This window comes from Acomys minous (genome assembly GCF_964271855.1).
Source record: "Acomys minous genome assembly, chromosome: 11".
Lineage (NCBI taxonomy): Eukaryota > Metazoa > Chordata > Mammalia > Rodentia > Muridae > Acomys > Acomys minous.
In genome coordinates, this window is record NC_140492.1 from 86,677,034 (window position 1) to 86,698,330 (window position 21,297).

General features: G+C 38.2%; 1 protein-coding gene across 1 annotated transcript; it reads left to right on the forward strand.

Moving 5' to 3' along the window:
- Positions 1-836: 836 nt before the first annotated feature.
- CCNH (cyclin H) lies at positions 837-20,757 on the forward strand. Its single transcript, XM_084802674.1, has 9 exons — positions 837-1,078; positions 2,221-2,343; positions 4,855-4,928; positions 5,983-6,193; positions 11,721-11,884; positions 14,214-14,284; positions 16,972-17,083; positions 19,498-19,558; positions 20,589-20,757. The coding sequence occupies exons 1-9, from the start codon at positions 962-964 to the stop codon at positions 20,625-20,627; spliced, it is 972 nt and encodes a 323-aa protein (XP_084658800.1). The 5' UTR covers positions 837-961; the 3' UTR covers positions 20,628-20,757.
- Positions 20,758-21,297: the final 540 nt, after the last annotated feature.

The window sequence follows — 21,297 nt, forward strand, 5'->3', positions numbered from 1 at the left end:
GCTGCACAAAGACAGTTGTGCTTCTTTTTTTTCTTTTTTTAAGCCACTGAAATTTTTTCCTATGAATATTTTACTTCTTAGTGGCATCTTTGTTAACAAGCTGTGAATTTACATGTTCCTCTTCTAGGAAGACCAGACCCTGTTTTGTTTGGATAACCTTAAAGGCAGTGAAATATGCCCTGAAGATAATGTGTGTGTGGTCATGCATGCCTGTGTTTCCAGAAACTGAGAGGCATAGGCAGAAGGAACATAAATTTGAAACCATCCTCAACTGAATAGCAACTTCTAGTCCACAGTAAGACAGGTAAGGGGGTGGGGGTGGGGGCAGGAAGAGAGGGAGGAAAACTCTAGTGCACAATTTATGGCAGTGGAGGACTGCTTTGTGCCCTCTAAAAACGAAGACGAGAAAAACCAAAAAAGGAAGGCTTTTGGAACTAATGTAAATTTGGTATCGCAAACACAAATTTAGAAGTCACATCATCCTCATCATCACCACTATTATCATTTTAAAGGTATATCTCTTAAGCATTATGATAGTTTAAAATTCGCATAAGGCAGTAATGTCGATGGGCATACCAAGAACTGTAAAACCAGCATCCTCTTTGACTTCAGAGATGGGAATACAGGGAAGGGGAGGAGCTAAAAACCTTCCAGAAAAAGGTTGCGTTAGGTGTCGCTGGAATATACACAACTGCGCTTTCCGCTTCCAACCAGGTCCCTGGCGGGTTCTTCCCCTCAGACTCCGGCTCGCACTGCCCGGAGCCCCGAGGCTCCGCCCTCCCGCCTCGCGGAACACCGCCCACGGGCTACGGAAACGCCGCCGCAGACGTCGGCACGTGACCGTGACGTCACGCGCGCGTCTCCGGTCTGGGGCTTCCCGTGGTCGCGGTCGCGCGTGGCCGCTGCCTTCCCTGCGTGTCGCTGTTGCTGTCTCGGCCTTGCGGCCCGCGACGGCTCCGCCATGTACCACAGCAGCAGCCAGAAGCGGCACTGGACCTTCGCCGGCGAGGAGCAGCTGGCGCGCCTGCGGGCCGACGCCAACCGCAAATTCAAGTGCAAAGCGGTGGCTAACGGGAAGGTGAGGTTCCCCCCCCCCCGCAAACGGGCTCCCCACCCCCGAGTGGCTGCGGGGACACGCGGGCCCACCTGCCGTCCCCACTTAGCTGCGGACGGGCGGGAAGTGCGCACCTGGCTGGGTCAGTGCAGACAGGGACGCGCGACCCAAGTCCGGGGCTGTCCCTGCCAGAGGGATGGGTAACATCCTGGGAAATGGCCCCAGAGCCTTGGTAGGATGCGGAGTTAGTGCGCGACTCAGACTGGTCGCTTGTCCTGCAGGATGTCAGGGCAAACCTTCCTCAGTAGTTGGCAGGAGGAGCCAAGGATGGTCCAGGCAGGCACAGCTGCTGGTGCCAAGTGGGAAGTCAGAATTGCAGGCAGGTGCGTGTGGGGGGGTGCTCGTGGTCATTTGTGGGTGAGGCTGTACCTCTGCAGCAGGGGTTGAGGAAGAAAGGCAAGGGACTTGTCATCGTAAGTGTAAGGAGGTTAAAATTCATGCTAAAACCGAAGGGAACTTTTCAAATACTTGAAATGGGGAAATGACGGCTTGTTGTATCAGCTTTCCAGAAACAACCTTCACGCAGAAGGTTGCACACGGAAAGGATGTAGGCAGTTGAGTATGGCTTGGTCTGTGGCTCTCTATCCAGGACTTCTCACAGCTCTACCACTCGTTTCTGTTGCACTGGCGTGAGGCATCTTTACAGTAGCGCCTACAGATTTCAAGTAAATGATATGTGTATTCCCCAAACAACGAGGTAGCAGATGCACTGAGTTATTTCTTGCTGTTTAATTTGAGTGACACAGGGATTCGATGAAAAAGGGACTTAGGGAAATGTCCAACCAGTGAAAATATGTATCTCCTTTTTAATTTACAAATAATGGTATCAAACCTGGGTACATATTGGCACATGCTCTGTCCTGATTGTTTTAAAATGTCCAACTGACAGTTCGGGGAAATTGTGAAATGATGGTTTAGATTCAGTTTTATTTGTTTTGCTTATTATTTTCTTAGATATTTTGTGTAATGCTTAGCAAGCTTACAGAGAGAAAGTGAGGTGAGATATGTCCTTTGTTGAAGATATAAATCAAATTTCAGCATGACAGAGAGGACATTTTTACAATTAATTCACTGAACTTACATTGAAATGTTTGCTCTGTCTAAAGGTTCTTCCAAATGATCCAGTGTTTCTTGAGCCTTATGAAGAAATGACGCTTTGCAAATATTATGAGAAAAGGTTATTGGAATTCTGTTCAGTGTTTAAACCAGCAATGCCACGATCTGTTGTGGTAAGTAATAGGAGTAAAGTATAATGCCTTTTAGCTGGCTTGTGAGAATTGAACTCTTCTAAATTTCTAGTTATATTCTCTCTTCACTCTCGAAGACTTGACATAATTGGGCTTGTTTATTTTTGTCACTTTTTTTTTTCCAGGTAGCAAAATTTTATTTACGTTAGAGTTATCCTTTATGCTAGAGTAGTCCTACCTGTAGAACTAAATAGGCCCAGTACAGGGCTATCTCATCAGAAAGTGGCACTCTTTTGTCATGACCGGAGTCTCATGCTCCTGCCTCCTGTGACTCAAGTAGCGCCTAACCTAGTGATCCTCTGCCTCTGGAGGTCACAGGAGGGGACTCTGAAGACGGCTTAGCTGCTGTTCAAACCTTGGGCTGAAAAGTGACGGTCATTCCGTTAATTCTGTTTAACCAAAGCAGACAAAAGTAATACTAAGAAGTGTGGCTTCTGCCTAGATACTTATGTCCCTTGAATCAGTGCCTGAGTTTTAATTGATATTAGCCACTGTAAGAAGTTTAAGTGAAAGTTTATATGACTCAGCTCTATTTTTAAATACTGGTATATTCACAGATGTATCACTGTAACTAATGTCAGAAAAGCCAGTTTTGTGAGATTTTTAAATAAAGGCCTTAAGTCATGAGTTGCTGTACTTTATGAGTAAAGGGATCTCCAGTGTCATTTCATAGTCCACTTTACAGTTTGTGACATCCTCGTTTTTCAGAAAAAAGAAAAATCATTTTTCTTCTCATATTTACTAGAGAACAGTACAATTGAGAATAGAGTATAACCTAGTGCTTTTTCAGCTATGCTAAACTCAGTTCTATTTGAAATAATGCACTAATCTATGTTCCAGCTGCTACTCTCACCATAAGTTTTTGAACTTTTACTAGAAGAAGTTAGAGGGTTACCTTTGACTCTGTTAGTGTTTTCTTGGTGGTTTTGTTGTTGTTGGTGGTGATGGTGATGCTGTTGGTGGTGGTGATGATGGTGGTGGTGGTGATGGTGTTGTTGTTATTATTGGTGGTGGTGGTGGTGGGTGGTGGTTTTGTTTTCTTCAGATGGTCTTCTCCAGGTCATATTGGCCTTGAATTCATTATTCCAGAGCATAACCTTGAACTTCTGAGCCTAGCGCTTCAGCCTCACACATGCTGGGATTGTAGGCACTACAGATCTGGTTCTGTTTAAAACTCTGGATCAAACCCAGGCTGCATGCGCGCCTGGCCAACAACTGATCTCTATAGCAGGATTAGTTTATATGGTTCTTATTGTTTGTTTTCTACTGAGTTAGGCAGTGGTGAGAAGGAATAGGTAGCTTGTGTTTAAAAGCTAAATAACAAAGAAAAAAGATGGCGTTATGGGTGTCGCAAACACTTACCTTGCTTCCTGCTTTCATGGCTTGTTAGTTGTAAATGTTGAGTATGAAAGGCTGTTTGTAAAGCTTCAAAGAGAGAATGATTTATGACCCAATAGAGAAGAACTATCTAAACTGCTCTATTTTCATAACAGAAAAAAAAAAAGGAAGAATATTGAAACTGACTTACCTGAGAGAGGAACAGTCTTAAATTTTATCAAATACAGTTGATTAGTGTATGTGATGAAACTTGGGTTTTGTCTTTTTCATTATGGGAACTGTAGAATGAGTTGGTAGGATTAAATTATCTCTTTGGGTAGACCTTGAATGAACTTTATGAAATTCATCTATACAATGGATACAGTAGTTTTGTTATTGTTGTTTAATATAAATTAACAGCAACTTTTTTCGGCATTTAAATGAATGATTTTTCTTGTTATCAAATAAATAAGTAGTTATTTTACTGTTTTGTCACGTGATATAATAATTGAAGATACAGAGAGTTCTTAGTTGAATACATATTCTGACCCTTGAGAAGTGTCTGAATAAATCAGGTAAGTCATGACTCTCTTTTCTTGTGGAGAGAGTAGTATTTTACTGCTGTATTACAAGGGTTCGAAGAGATTGATACTCTCGCGCTTCGTACAATGCAACTTACTTATGAGTGGGATATATTCAGATAAATGTGAGTGCTGCAGCGTGGCAGGATCATCATGGTTCATCGCAGATCTGGAGTTGACAGAGAAAAGGCTGCTCGCTCCAGTCATGTTATTACATTAGCATTTTTTTTTTCAGGACTGAGTAGCCTATGATTATTGGTACTTTAATCCTTAAATTTTTCTGATTATAAGTATTCATGTTGCGAATTCCGATATACTCATACATACAGCTTTTTAAAGTCAGTGACTGCAGAAAGGATTACTCCACATAGGCTGGGGACATAGCTTTAAAAAAAAATGAGTGGCTGTTTTGATTATGGTGCTTTTGTTGTACTTTATCACAGTTTATTTTGATTAAAGGAAAACTGAGAAGTATTGGTAGGGAGAAAATTTTCAAGGAAACCTATGTGTGAATACGTTATTGTCCAAATTTAACATTTAGCATGCAAGTAGATTCTGATTTTATAGATGTCTATATTTTTTCTTTGAATTTTAGGGTACAGCTTGTATGTATTTCAAGCGTTTTTATCTTAATAATTCAGTAATGGAATATCACCCCCGGATAATAATGTGAGTATAAATTTGTTTTTCTTTTTTCATTGAAGATGTTTATAATATGTGAACACTTGTTTGTGGGATATACATGAGAGATAATTGACTTAATTATGAGCAATACAGACTTGAATTCTTTTTTTTTTTCTTTCTATATTTAAGGTCTCCTTACTTGTCATTATCTTCTATATTGCTAATGACATCTAAACTGCAGCTTGCCTACCATTCACATAGTTTTTCTTAAAACGAGCTATTTTATTGGTAGCACTGTCTGTGGCACTTTTATTCTCCCAACTGCTCAGGCTAAGAATCATTTGTAGTAATTTCTTCGTCTCCACTTCCATTTTAGTTTACAGGTCTTGTAGCTTAATATTCATTTTGATTAAAGAAAGATGTAGTTTGTTTCTTCTCTTGGCTAAGCATTATGCTTATCATTAAAGATGAGAACAGAATGACTGTAGGACTCATCAGTCTGCTGTCTTCGTGTTTCTAATTATTTATTTACTTATTTATTTTTTTATTTTCCCCATCCCATTCTCACCAGTGAAGCTCAGGCCTTTATTTTTGACTTCAGGTAGCTTTCGTACTAGTTCTTCTCTCTTAACTTAATTTAGTACTCAAGTGAATTTCCCCATTGCCTATAAGCTGGTAATCCCATACTCAAACGACTTGAGACTTCTACTGATGACCCCATCTACGGTAGTACTTACCTTTACCTGTCTTCCTTGGTCATGCTATAGACATGGTTCCATTTGGTTTCTAGGTTAACTCTTCCATTTTTGGTACATACCACTTTTAATCCTTAGTTATATTTTCCAAGTTTCTGGTTGTTCTATATGGAACCGTCAGTCAGTGGTAGCCGAATGCTGTAGCAGTATTAGATGTTGGCTCAACCTAACTTTATAGTTCTGCTAAGTCTCCTAATGGATAAACGCCTGAGGAGGCACTTTTCAACTTCTGTTTCACTTTATTTCCCGCAGCGTCTAACATAGTCGCATATAAATGTTAAGCAATTTACAAAGTGCTTTAAGGAGTATTTAGGTATTTTGCCTTCCTTTATTTTGTCATGTAGGCTCACTTGTGCATTTTTGGCCTGCAAAGTAGATGAATTCAATGTGTCTAGTCCTCAGTTTGTTGGGAATCTTCGAGAGAGTCCCCTTGGACAGGAGAAGGCACTGGAGCAGATTTTGGAATATGAACTACTGCTCATACAGCAACTTAATTTTCACCTTATTGTCCACAACCCTTACAGACCATTCGAAGGCTTCCTCATTGATATAAAGGTAAACTTACTGCTACAAAATTATATAATGGATGTACTCTTTACTTACTGTTGCTACAAAATTAGATAATGGATGTACTCTTTACTTACTGTTTGCTAAAAAGAACTGAAAACTTTATAACCAGTAATATCCTAAATGGCATAATATAGGTGCAACCTGGGAGTCTTTGCTGGCTCTTCTAGGGTAATAGTTTTCAAACTTGACTGTGCATTAGAGTCCACCTCAAGAGTCTGTCTCTTAGATTGTTGGCAAGAATCCCAGGTCCCTGGTCTAGTTATCTGCTGTAGTGAATTGTGAGTTTCTGTAATGCTCTCAAGAGTTTTGGTGACTCTTGTAGTCGAAGTATATTGTCATAGACCTTGGATGAGTGACTTACAGCACCTCAAAACATTCTTAATATTGGACTAAAAGGTAAATGGATCTTACTTCTAATGTTTTATGAACTGAGGTCACAAATATAAGCACCAAAATTATAAGTAGCTGACACCTGTAGTTTTAGGTTCTCAGGAAGGTTAGATGGGGGGACCACTTGAAATTAGGAGTTTGAAACGGTCCTGGCAGTATAGTGCAGCTGCATCATATGACATGTAACACAAATATGTGCATGTGTATATTTTATGTGTGGAAGTTATGTACACATTTATATGTACCACATATTGATACATATGTAAATACTGACATAGTCAACTTAAGTTGTTGGATAGTCTATATAAAGTCAAAGAGAAGTCAAGAACTAGTTATTATTCTTAGTTAAACAGCTATGGATATTCCCTGTATGTTAAACATTATGTTTGGGGGTGCAGCCTAGAAACAAGACAGGAACATGACAACTTTCATGGACCTTACACTGTAATATTTTAGATAACTTTTTATTTGTGTGCTAAATTTTATATCGGGAAATAAAAATATTCTATGAGAAGATGGCGAATTGAAAAGCAAGGAAGACATCGTTGAGAAAGCATCACTTGAAGTGAAATTCTAATCAAGAGTATGAATTAGGTGAGGAAAGAACATCCCACCCAGAGACCTTCCTTGTCAAGAGCTCACTTACGATATGAAGAGCCTGGAGATGGAGGGGAGACAGTGCAGGGCATGCTTAGAGGATGGGTGAGGTCGGGCTTGCACTGTGAGGAAAATGGCATGTTGGCAGCCTCGCAGCTTAGTTCGTGTCTGTATTAGTCAGCGTTCTCTAGAGTAACAGGTTCTCTATGTATAGAGAAAGGGGATTTATGAAATGGCTTACAGGCTGTGGTCTAGCTAATCCAGCAGTGGCTGCCTGTGAATGGAAGGTTCAAGAATTAAGTAGTTAAGTCCATGAGGCTGGATGTCTCAGCTGGTCCTCAGTACACACTGACATCCCAAAGAAGTAGGCTCTAATGTCAGTGAAGAATTGGACTTGCTAGCAAGGCAAAAGCAAACAGGCAAAGAGAGGTGCTTTCTTCTTTCATGTCCTTTATATAGGTTTCCAGCAGGAGCTGGGTCTTATGACCTCAAGCAGTCTCAATTAAAGATAGGTCTTCCTACCTCAGAAATTTGAATTAATTGATTTTAATTAAGCAAAAATTCCTCACAGGTGTGCCCAGACATTTTTTGGGTTTTAGTTAATTCCAGATATTGTCAAGTTGACAACCAAAATGGCCATTATACCATCAGATAAGAGTAGCCATCTTTATGTAGCCTGCATAATGAAGAGAATGGATCAGAATGGTCAAAAGGAGGACTGGACATGAAACGTTTACAGGGTAGTTAACAATGTAGAAGCTCGAAAGAGAACTAAAATTTATCCAGAGTTGTAGGATTGTTGGAGAAATAAAGCCATGTGCTCTTGTATATAAGCATATCTTTTTAATTCTGCTCAGGTCAAGCAAAGAAGTATGTTAATAATATGTTAAATAATTATTAATATTTAATATTGAGTTATAATTTTAGTATAATCAGCAGTTACTCCTTAACCAGCTTTATACTCAAATAACTACACAGAGAGTCTACAATCTATTTAATTAACCCAGCACAATGTTGTGCAATAATTACACCATCCTAAACCTCCAAGCTAGTATAGTTTCCTCCCATTCAGATTTCCCACAGTATACTTGCTTTTTACTTATATCCTAGGTCTGGTTCATTTCTCCTGATATTTCCCAGTCCTCCCCACATGGATCCCTCCTCTACTTCATGTTCTTTCTCCTGTCTTCACTCCACCATGATGTCCCCCCCTATTCTCTGTCATTGTTTATCATTGGCTAGTTGGTTTTTATTGACAATACAGAGAACAAATGGTGACATGTTTACACAGACTTGAAACAGGAGATACTTAGAATAAACATCACAATGCAATGTCTAGATGAAACCTCATAATGCAGTAGAGAAATCAGCATTTGAATGAATGAAGGTAAACTGTACACAGTCCACAAGAACATGATGCCAACAATAATGTTTGATGAATTTAGTACGAGAAAGGCCATTTGTGATTTTGATGCCAACAATAATGTTTGCTGCATTTAGTATGAGAAAGGCCATTTGTGATTTTGTTGAAATTTGTCTTTGAAGGACAGAAGGGAAGAAAGCAGATTGGTGGGTTTGGGGAAAGAAATCGAAAGAGACAGTCTGTACAGATGGCCTACCAGTTTAGGTGAACAGGGCCCAGTACCCACATGGCAGCTCATGGGTGCCTGTCAGTATAGTTCCAAGGGATTCAGGCCCTCTTCTGTCCCTCTTGAATATAAGGCATGCATGTAATGCACAGACATACATGCAGACAAAACACCCATACACATCATATGCATAAAAGCAAATAGAATTTAACATTTTAAAGCACAAAGAAAAGGAGAGCCCTAGAACTCAGAACTCTGTCCCGTCCAGGAGGAGGGAAGGAGAGAGAGGACCAAGTGTTTCTTACAATTTTTCCTCAGAGACTGGATAGATTCTGAAACACTTGTCATCGTGTGAACTATGTCATAGTCTTCTCCCTTTATATATTGTCTGTAGCTAGGTGTTACCATGCATGGAGCTGCCATATACTCCCATAACCATGGCTTCTGTTACTCTTATGCACCTGCCTGAGTTGTTTTTGTAACTTTTTGTTAGTAAGTAGAAGAAATACACCCTAAAATAAAAATTTTAAATATATAGTGCAGCAAAAACATAGTTATGTATCACGTTCCAAAATTATGTAATTTACATACTTGTGTCTTATGCTGAACTGTGGGCTTGTTTAAACAAGCATCACTGCAGATGTGGTACTCGTGATTTTTGTGAAATAACTGAATGCTAGGAAATGTTCGGCTGCATAAGAACCATGTGGAACTCATGCCTGTTAGTCATTATTAATAGAAGACTGGTATACATAACTTGGATTTAACAGTTTTCTTTGAAGTGGGAAGAAATAAGATAGAGGAAATGCTGGATGTGCAAAGGTTAGTGATGCAGAAGATACTGACAGCCTTAAGTACTGATCTTTTGAGCTAGTAATAAGAAAATGATTAAATGGAAACAGACAGTATAGCAGAGCTGTGGCGTTCTCTATGAACAATTTAAGGAAGGTAGCATGGGGATTGAAACAGGGTACATTGGCCTTAGAGTAAGTACAAGCTCTTGCATTGAAACAAGAAAAGGAGAAAGTCTGGGTAAAGATGCTGTTGTATCTGGGGATTTGGTAGAAATAGTACTTACATTTGTTAAGGGCAGAGATACTTTTCTGTAGAGTGATGGGATCTTTTGGAAGCTTCCCAGAGGCACTGAGAAATGTAGAAAGTAGTGACCATAGTTACTGTCCAACGGAAGAGCACGTTTTCTAGGAAACCATCATGGGTAGGTAGTGCTAAGACACACCAAGGTCAGGGAATTTGAATTTATAGTAGTATCGCAAAACCTCTTTTGTAGATTTTTCTGGCAGTGCCCAGAAATGAAAAGTATAGAAATTAGATTCAGATCCTGTTGAAATTGGGGCTGAGGAGATTGCTCATCAGTTGCTCTTCCAGAGGACCTGAGTTCAGTTCCCAGCACACACGTGTGGTGGTGGTTCAAAACTGCCTGGAGCTCCAGCTTCAGACGATCCTACCCACTCTCTGTCTCTGTGGGTACTGCTCCCATATTACATACTCACACCAACACAGACATATACACTAAAAAAATCTAAAAAAATACAGTAAAGAAGTGATGGAAAACTCTGGGAAGCCAGATCACATAGATGGAGTCATAGCCAAATGGTCTGAGATTTACAAGAATATCATGGTGAAACTAAGCGAAGTCCAGAGAAAGGGGGATTGACTACATTAATCACTCAGAGGTCAGACATTTGGGGACAAAGACTAGGCCCATGTGTGATTCTACAGCTTGATGCTTCGTTTCAGAGTATTTACAGATTGTCTCACTGCTTCAGGACTTGACTGTGAGTACCTGAAGTCAGTCTAGGGGATCGAGATGTAAGGAATTGACAGATACTATAAGGTCTTCAGATTTCTTGGGCTGTTATAAGGTCTTCAGACTTCTTGGGCATAGTCTAAGAGTATTTCTGTAGATATTTAGGAAGGCTAATTGGTCCAGTATTCATTTCCAGTTACACTTCTCCACCCCCCCCAACACAATAAATACACATTAGAGCAAATTCCCTATGACAATGATGTGGTATTATAATTCCTAATATGGCATTGCAGTGTCCTGGATTGCCTGGGAAGACTTGACCTGAGAGTCTATGTCTAACACATCTTGTTCTTCCTGAATCCAGTTGAACCTCTAGGAGCCTCCATTTCTAACTAACTTTCCTCCTCGTCCCCTCCTTCTTCTTTCTTCTTCTTCTTCTTCTTCTTCTTCTTCTTCTTCTTCTTCTTCTTCTTCTTCTTCTTCTTCTTCTTTTTTAGGTTTTTGGAGACAGGGTTTCTCTATGTAACAGTCCCTGGCTATCCTGAACTTGGTTTTGCAGACCAGGCTGGCCTCAACCTCAAAGTGATCCTCCTGCCTCTGCCTGCAGAGTGCTGGAATTAAAGGTGTGCGCCACCATGCCCAGACATTTCTAACTTCTAAAAGGACTAAGTTGAGAATAATATTAAGTATTACTGTCTTAAAGCATATACTTCTCCGTTTTTTGTTTGTTTTCTTATAAGCATATTTCTAATCGTTGTGTTCCAAAAAAGTTTGAAAATCATATCAATGAAAATGTTTAGAATTTCTCAAGGTGGTGTTTGTTGCACTTGGGAAGCATAGGCAGGTGAATCTCTGTGAGTTCGAGGCCAGCCAGGTCTACAGAGCGAGTTCCAGGACAGCCAGGGCTACACAGAGAAACCCTGACTCAAAAAACAGAAAACAAAACAACAAAAAAAGAAAATGTTCAGAATTTTATGACTGCAGTTTAGCTTTGTTCTATTAGTACATACCAAACAATAACATTGAAAGATTAGTTTTTGGAACATGTGAAAAGAGTTACTTTTTTAAAACCACTTTTTATTAAGCACCTATTCGTTACTGTGTTTTTTCAATGGTATTGTTCTCCAATAAACTCAGAAATTGTATCACCTGTAAACTTTCTTTCTAGACTAGATACCCCATGTTGGAGAATCCAGAGATTTTGAGGAAAACAGCTGATGATTTTCTTAGTAGAATTGCGCTGACAGATGCTTATCTTTTATACACACCTTCACAAATCGCCCTGACTGCCATTTTATCAAGTGCTTCTAGGGCTGGAATTACTATGGAAAGGTATTACTTTGTTTTACCTTTACTTGTTAGTAGAGTCTTGAGTTTTAAGTACAGTTCATTAGACAGTTATCTTTGTATATGTAATGCTTATGTCTGGCATGTTAAGTGATGGAAGAAAGATCTCCTTTAAAGAAATTAGTCAAGTGTTACTGACCTAAGAGAATGCATGTCTGATAAGAGTAGAAGTGGAACAGGTAGTTTTGGAAGACAACTATAGCTACCAGAATATGACTGATGTACACATTGGTGAACTTGTAGGCAATATTAATGCAGCAAATCTGCTTTGTTGTGTCATTGATGCTGGAGGGCCTGTAGTACACATTCAGTAAGGATTTGTAGAAGTAATGCTTTGGGGCATATCCATATGAAAATTATAGTTGAGCCATAAATAATAATAGCCAGTACCTAAACACACAGAGATGCAGACGTAACAATGATTACTTTATATAAATTAAATCTTCCTGAATCTTTAATATCTTATGTACATATTATCTCTTACACTTATAACAGTACGATAGGTATATTTTTAGGGAGCCCAAGGAATGGTAAATTAGAAATAATTGTTATACTCAGTTGTTTTCCAATTTAAACTACTTTTTATTGTTTCTATTTAATTAATCTTATGAGATTCTTTTGTTTTTATCTTTATAATAGCTAAGGAAGGTAAAATCTTCTAAATTTAAACTAATTTATATACTTCAAGTTTCAAAATACAGTGGTAAGATGGCATCAGACCTGAACAGGTGTGATTTAGTTTTGTCCTCCCTCCTTGGAATACTTATTATGACTGCAGAAGAACCAGCATTACTGACCCACAGATAGTATATTTCACACAAGGCAGAATATATAGCAAGCTAGCTTTATACATTGTGAACAGTTATAAATTTTGAAACATATTTACATCCAGGATGAAAGACTGTGGCCTTAGCTTTTTCTAGCTTATGGTATGTATACCTCTTTTTTAATACTTATTTTTAATCTGTGTGTATATGTAAGTATATGCCATGTGTATAGTTGCCTATGTAAACGAGCAAAAAGGTTTCAGATACCCTGGAGCTAGAGTTAGGTGGTTAGAAGCTGTCAGCTATGGATGCTGGGAACCAAACTTGGGTCTTCTGCAAGAGCAGTATGTGCCGTTAGCCATTGGCCCCAGTGTACCTTCTTTGTACAAACACAGCTCACCATGGAGATTTACTTGTATTGTGATTTATATCTCATTTCTTTACTAAGCAAACATTTGTGAGCTTCTGCTATACTACACTTACACAAGAAAGAAAGAAATCCTGCGCTAAATAGGAGAAACATCCATGTGAATAACGGACTTTTCTGGAGTTTGGGTGTGGAGCCTTTGTAAGGGAAAGCAAATCTAAAGTCTGAGCAGGAGAGAGAGACAGAGACACGTGGAGAGAGGGAGGGGGCATGGGGGAAGATGGAGAGAAGAGAGAATGAAAAGAAACTTAAGATGGCAAAGGTGTAACAAGAGGAGAATAAAGAAACTAGTTAATGTGCAGTGTAGTTATCCAAGTTTTGCCATATAGTTTACTCTAGGTAGTTCTTTTAAACTCCTCGTTTTTAGAACTAATTTACCTGGGAGAAAGTGTTTTGGATTTTTAAATATATTTTTGGAAGAACCAGGATTTGACGTTCTGTTCATTTGGCATGTAGCACCTATGCACCAAGTCTTAATATATAAAATTTCGGAGTAACTAAAATGTAAACAAGGTGTGTTTTCATACTTTCAATGATTCTTAGTAAAAACAGATAATTAGGGTTTATAAAGCACTCATAGGAAATTATGAACACATTTTCTCTGGACTTGGTAAAGATAACACATAATAGATTTACAAAGCATGAGATGACATCTTGTTGGATTGGTTGTTAATGCTCAATACATTATATATAGGTAAAAGAACGTTGTTACTAAGGGTAGAAAACTGACCAGTGCCATATTCCTTACCGTCTACCTTTGAGCTTAGTTAGATCCACCTCTATAGCTCAGACTCTTTATAAGTCACCTACATTTAGGCTTGTAGAATATCTATATCTATATACCAAAGATGTAATAGAAAAATGATAAACACTGGCTCTTCGTACTGTTATTTTATCTCTGAAAGGTTATGTATAAAAGCTTTGAACAGTACACATCTCTTAAGCTGGTAGAAATGGTAGTAAGTAATATTGTGGAGTTTTCTAGTAGAATGTAATATTTTAGAATAAATAATTTAAAATGCTTCTTGATGAAATAAACATGGAGGTGAATAATTTATGTCTTGTCTTTTTAACGTGCTATGTGCTTTCAACAAGTTAAGATGTTTTTTTTCTCCAACAGCTATTTATCAGAGAGTCTAATGCTGAGAGAAAACAGAACTTGCCTGTCACAGTTACTAGATATAATGAAAAGTAAGTGCTATTAACAAAGCTGTCTTCTGTATTTATATTTTTGGTATTTAATGTACAGTGGTAGATTATTGTTTAAATTTATTTTTATTGAATTACTATGTTACAGTGCAGTGACGATACATTGGCGAGAATAAACAAGGTCTGTGGAAGGAAATACTATTTATATGTAAAAGAGAATACGGATATCAGATTTAGAAAGGGCTAAGTCAAAACTAGATTCTTTTAAAGGAATCCACAAATATGTGATAGACACTGAGAATCAAGAGAACTAACTTCAACGTTTACATTTGGAATTTACATTTGGAAGGTCTTTAAATAGGAAGGTCTAGTTAATATTTGTCATTTGCTCGTCCTTTTGTTACAAGGCCAATAATTTTCAAGTAGGATTGATAGGAGTGAGCTGTCATATCATACGTCTTTCAGAAGACATATTGACTATTACAGCTTAGAATTTGATAAAAATGCAGCTTGTTAGCTGGGCCTGGTTTGGGACTTGGTGGTAGAGCCCTTCTCTAGCACATTCCAGTTTTTTTGTTCAAACCTTAACACCAAAAGAACCAAACTAAAACAAAACAAAAACATGAAAAATGCTTCTAAAAAATGCCTCCTTAAAGGAGGTCTGTCTGTGGGACCTGTACCTGTTACCTTAGTCTGCCAGGGGCTGGGCAGGTTAGTCCATCAACCAGCGCTGGTGGTGACCTGAGATGTGCACATGGGGTCATCAACAAAAGGTAGAGAAAAATATATAAAAAAAAAAACAATGTTAACACAACAAAAGAGATGTGCAGATCTTGGCCTTAAAAATTGGAGTGATGTGACTAAACAAACAAACAAACAATAAATGCTAGTAGCTACCAGAAATGAATAAGCATAATGGATTTTCATTAGAGCCTCCAGACAGAATTTGGCTCTCTGCCTATACTGTGATTTTCAGCACAAGGACACAGATTTCAGATTCCTGGTGAAGTGTGAGAGAATATTAGATGGTTGCTTTAAAACACCAACTTAATGATAATTTTAATAGTAACCTTGGGAAATCAATATCGACTTTAATAACAGACTTAACAAAAACTTAGTGGTGTTGAGAAATCTTTAGAAATTCTGATTAGAATTTCTGCTTAATACATATGTATGTATTAATTATATGTGCACATTTATATGTGTGCGTGTGTTAAATATATCACAGAGTCTGGCTATGTAGCCCAGAGTGGACTTCAGCTTGAAATACCTTGCCTGAGGTTCCTAAGTGCTAAGATGGTAGGGGGATGCCACCACACAGTTCTTCATTATCTTGGCAATTATGTTCATAGCTACTGAGATGTGCTTTAGAGGTAAAAGCAAATAAACTAATAAATACAAGTTTGAGGTCCTTTAGGTGATAGTCAATGTATATGCATTTAATGTTTATTTTAAAAGCTGTGATTCAAGTGATGCTTTGCTTGAAGTGATACTGGATTTCCTCTGAGCATAGTGGAGTAGAGAGTTTTTTTGGTTTTTGTTTTTGTTCCCCACCCCCCATAAACTGTAGGTCTTCATGTTTACCACTAGGGGGTTCACTTCTAAAGCTAACTGTGGCTTGGTAATAGTTTTAACAATTTGGTAGTAGAAGGGACCATAAAGATAACACACCTCTCATTTGAAGCTTGCACATTAATTACTGATTTCTCATTATTTCTTTTTGTTCCACTTATTTTAATACATAAGACACATGAACAGTGCTTGAAAAATACTCATCTTTAATAATATGAAGGTACTTATTTTGTTGGAAGATGTTGAATCACAAGGATCAATTTCTAGCTTAGCTAGCAGTCTGAGAGCACATGGCCACACAGCAAGTCCCTGAATTTATCGTCATGTTCCTATGAAATCTTGAGATTTTTATATGGCTTATTATGTGTAATAACAAGGTAAGCTAGAGGGTATTTTTTAATCTCATGAGTTTGTTTTTAATGTTTCTAAAAGGATGTCTTTACAAACATGAGTTCTATTCTTGGGCCACCACCTGTAGGATAGACTGTTCATAAATGTGGTTGGTGGTAAGGAATAAAGATTATTCACTACATCAGATAGGGATTACCTCAAAGGCCGTACATTGAGCAAAATTTAAATGTGGAAGCACATGCAAAAAAAACAAAACAAAACAAAACAAACAACCACTACTTACATTATATAGCGTGCTTATAATTATACCAAATATAATGAGATAAACAGCAGTCATTACTTGAACTTAAAAGGCTGGTGTTTGTGTGTTCTTTTCTTTTTTGGCTTTTCGGCAAGTATTTTGTGTTTAGCCTTGGCTGTCCTGGACTTTCTTTGTAGATCAGGCTTGCCTAAAACTCAGAGATCCACCTGCTTCTGTCTCCCTGAGTGCTGGGATTACAGGCGTGCCCCACCCACACCTGGCAGATAGGTGTTTGATTTTAATATAGAATACAAATCCTTATACTATCACCAACGTCTTTTGTTTCCTGCAGCGCATTAGATTATTTTGCCTTCTTTATTTTAGTTAGTTGGTTTTTGGCTTTTCGAGAAGGATTTCTCTGTGTAGCCCTGGCTTTTTCTAGACGAGGCTGGCCTCAAACTCAGATTTGCCTGCCTGTACCTCCTGAGAGCAGAGGTGGAGGCATGTGCCACCACATCCAGCTAAAAGCAGGCTTTTTCTTAAGTACTTTTGTATCTCCATGTAGGCATGAGGAATCTAGTAAAAAAGTATGAGCCACCCAGGTCTGAAGAAGTTGCTGTTCTGAAACAGAAGCTGGAGCGGTGTCACTCTGCTGACCTTGCACTCAATGTGGTTACGTAAGTAGGCATGACGCCAGCGTTCACGGAGTCATCAGGTTCAACTGTTGTTTAAGTCATTTCACTGGTGCAGTTTGTTAATCTTAGGACCTAAATCAGATTTGTAAAGCACTGTTGGTGCACTGGTTCTGCCTGTGTTGGAAGTTGAGCTCCCCAGCCTGGCCTGTGTGCATGTTTCTAGTGAATAAACACAAGGAAGAAGTGTTGGGCTTTCATCCTCGCGTTCTGATGGGGTCATCAGTGTATAACTTCCTTGTGGAATTGCTGGGAGTCAGTCTTCCTATGAGATTGTTAAACTTTATCTCTACCAACCTCATACTTGGTTTTAGACTTATTTTTTTATAAACTAGTGAGGAAATGTGCTTCACTTCCATTTGAGGAAACATTGTATTAGAGAACCAGTAAACTGTGACACTAGGTTGCTTTGTGTAAGTATAGGAGCATACTATGTCTCTTCATTTATAGGTTAATGTGGAATTCACTGTAAAATCTGTTATGCTCTGCATAAAAGATCCACTGAAACTTATTAAGCATATGCTAATACAAGTAATTTGTTTTATGTGGACTGACTCTAAAATTCTGTTACTATTTATTAACATGTAATGGGAATTAGCTGTGGCATATATAGATAGTATTCTGGTCTCTACGATTAGTGGAGAAATGTAACAAATATGTATGAAAAGCTGAAGAGCATGCTAAGGCCTTCAAGCACAAAATAGCATGACTTAATTCCTTAACTTAGTTGTAGTAGGGGATTACATGAGAAATCCAAAGTGCAAAATATAGAACTATTGTCTTATAGCTACGGCTTCAAATCATGGCTTTGCATAAATCTTGAAATCGGTAGGTTTACAGTGAACACTAGAAGGCTGTAGAGAAGAAGTATTGACCTACTGGGAAGTAAAAGTGCTGTAGCACTTATCTGTGTTCCTACATTGACTCTGAAATGCACAAACTGTGGCCCCGCAGCCACATCTAGGCTCCACCATTATTTTCTAGAAGTACAGTTATTGGAACATAAGATGGCCATTATTAGTTTACATAATTATTCTACATGTTTTCATTCTGTGGTAGAAAAGTTAAGTGGCAGAGACTGCGTGGCCTCTAAACCCTAAAGTACTTACTAATTTGTCCTTCTAATTAGATCAGTTGACAACTAATTCTGTTCTAGCTAGTAATGGAATGGGCCATAATCCAAAATTCCTGAGACAGAGATTACATTTCGCTTTGCCCTCTGCCAAGAAAATTCTATGTTCCTGTCAGAGTGTCTGTTTCTTTGTATAAGAAGAACTTTTAAAAATTAATACAGACATACACTTTTATAAAATACAAAGTTTCAACAAAATGAAGCAGACAAAAATGTACGTTCAAATTTTATTAATACAAATGACAGAAGTTAGACTGTCAAATTGCTATATAGTTTCTACATACATAGTGATTTTTTTTTTAATAAAGAAATGCTTGTGAACGGTAAGGTATGTTTGGCTTTACCAATAGTAATTTTTTCTAATCTGCTTTTGAATATTATTTTATGGTTTTCTTAGTTGACGATTTCTTTATTGCAGCTAAGTTCAAAGGTGTGGGCAGATTTTAAATCACGTTTAATCTTATTTGAGTATGTATGTAAGCAAGTGCCTGCGTGGAGGGCAGAGGATAACCTGCAAGAGTAAATTCTATTCTTTCCATATGGCTCTTGGTGTTGAAACACGCTAAGCCTGTCACGGATGTGTGGAGCCAATTTTCCCTGTGTGCTTTGACCACCGATGTATATGACACCACACACTCGTAATAACCATAGCTTTTATAGTGTGCCCTTTTATTTGTTCTTAAACAGGGTCTTATGAGACCTAGTAGGCCTCAAACTGCTAATCCTCTTGCCTTATCCACCTGAGTATTGGCAGCGCGGCGTGTAACACCACTGGGCTCCACTTTCGTATGCTTGTACGATAACCAAGACAAGATCTTCCAGTATTTCTTTCCTCTAGATTCTCTTTGCTCTGTTTACTTGAGGCAAGGTATCACTATGTAACTAAGGGTTATCCTAAGTTCCTTTAGTCACAACTACTGGGATCCATAGGTATGCTCAGCCTCTTTGCAGGTTCTTGCTACACTGGATTAAGTATTTCCTTCGTAGCCACAAATGATCCCTTTTCAGTTATTTATTTCCTTTTCTTCAGCAGATACATCGTTTTTGTTGTTTTTTTGTTGTTGTTGTTGTTTTTTATAGATAGGTTCTCACAGTGTTAACGCATGCTAGCCTGAACTGAAGGCAATACTGTTGACTCAGTCTGAGTGCTGGCATTGTACCTGTGCGCTGCGACATCGGGTTGTATTTCACATAGCTTTGCTAGTTCCCTTTTTATAGGTTTTGCTACCACTGTCAGCTTTGCTAATCCATAATTGCCTAATTATAGGAAGAAGAGGAAAGGCTATGAAGATGATGATTATGTATCAAAGAAACCCAAACAAGAAGAGGTATGTTAGGGTAAATACCTAAATGTGAACTTGGTATCACTTACTTTACATTTTCTAGCATGTCCCTGCACTTGGGAGGCAGAGGCAGGCAGACTGCCGTGAGTTCAAGGACAGCTTGGTCCACAAGGAGAGTCCAGGACAGCCACGGCTAACACAGAGAAACCCTGTCTCAAAAAACCAAACACAAAAAAACCAAAAATCGTTTTCTAGCATTAAGGTGTTCTGCTATAGAGTATTAGAAGCATTAAAGACAGGTGGGGTGAGAATGTTAGAAACAGTGTCTTGCTTTATAGCCCAAGTTGATCTTGAACTCCCAGTCATCTTACCTCAGCCCTCCAAATACTGGGACTAAAGTACCTCTGAAGTTTAAAATTATATTTTTTACTCACCTCTTTAGGCACAGTCTGAATTTTTTTATTAACTTATTCAGATTACATCTCAATTGTTATCCCATCACTGTATCCTCCCTCCCTCCCACTTTCACCCTATTCTGAATTTTTTTAAAGACTTATTTGGGGTAACCATTCCAGGGGATTACAGTCCATGGCAGGAGAAGGGATGGCAGAGGGCTTAGTACAAGGCAGCAGGAGCATGTGGGGCGGGTGCTTGCTACATGGTGCTGATCAGGAAGCAGAACACACAGCCTATTTTTAGAGACTTTTTTTAAACACTACTGTTACGTGCCAATTCTAAAGTAGTGTAAGTTACTTGATTGAAGAATCCTTCATGTAACAGACAGCAGTGGTGCTAAATTTTACTTTATTCTGAAAGGATCCTTCCATTGCTTTACCCTGATTTTTAAAATTGTCTAAGAAGTCAAAGATAAATAAGCAGAGTCAAAAGGAAAGCCTCCATAGGCTGAGTCTGCGTCTTTATCATAATCAAGTGCAGGACTTAGTAGCACAACCTGTGCTGCTGGCTGTAGCCATAGTAAGAGACCATCTCAAAAAACAAATCTACAGTAGTAGACTGTTGTCAGTCAGCTTGTCTTAACTTGATGTTAACCCTTACCACATTTTTTTCCCTTTAGGAGGAATGGACTGATGATGACCTGGTAGATTCTCTCTAAACATTTGAAATGACTTCGGCAATCTAATTAACCAACAGAAGTAGGAAGCATACCTGACATTTAACTTTCTTTTAAATAGTGCAATGTAAAAACATCAAAATATATTAAACTTTTTTCTCATTTATATATATATTTTTTTTTTTTCTTTTGTGATTGCTTTATATGAAACACAACTTTAGAAGAGGCCAAATGTCTTCTAGTTTGGGTGTTAATAGTACACTAAGATTATTAGCAAATCATGTCTTTCTATGGTGGTCAAAGTCAAACAGGAGTACATGTCCTTATATTATTTTGAACAAAATGTAATAAGCATACCTTTCCATTTAAAAGAAACTTTAGAAGGGCTAAGGAAGTAGGTTTCATCCTTACAAATGCTTTTCAAATATTTCTCCACTAGCCTGAGCTATTTATGAGGTACCACTAAATGTAGAATGTACTGGGCAGTTATTTAATACTTAGGTGCTAAGTCTTATTCTAAGTGGTTATTGACATGTGGATTTAAATAAAATATAATTTTTGAGTCTAGATTCTTTCGTTACTACAGTAAGTGATAGCAAATTATAGTTTTATCATTAAATGATCATCTCTAAGTGAATACATATGAAATATGCATTATAGTTATAATTACTAGAAATCTGAAGATGAATCACACTTTAAAATTGAGTTAATA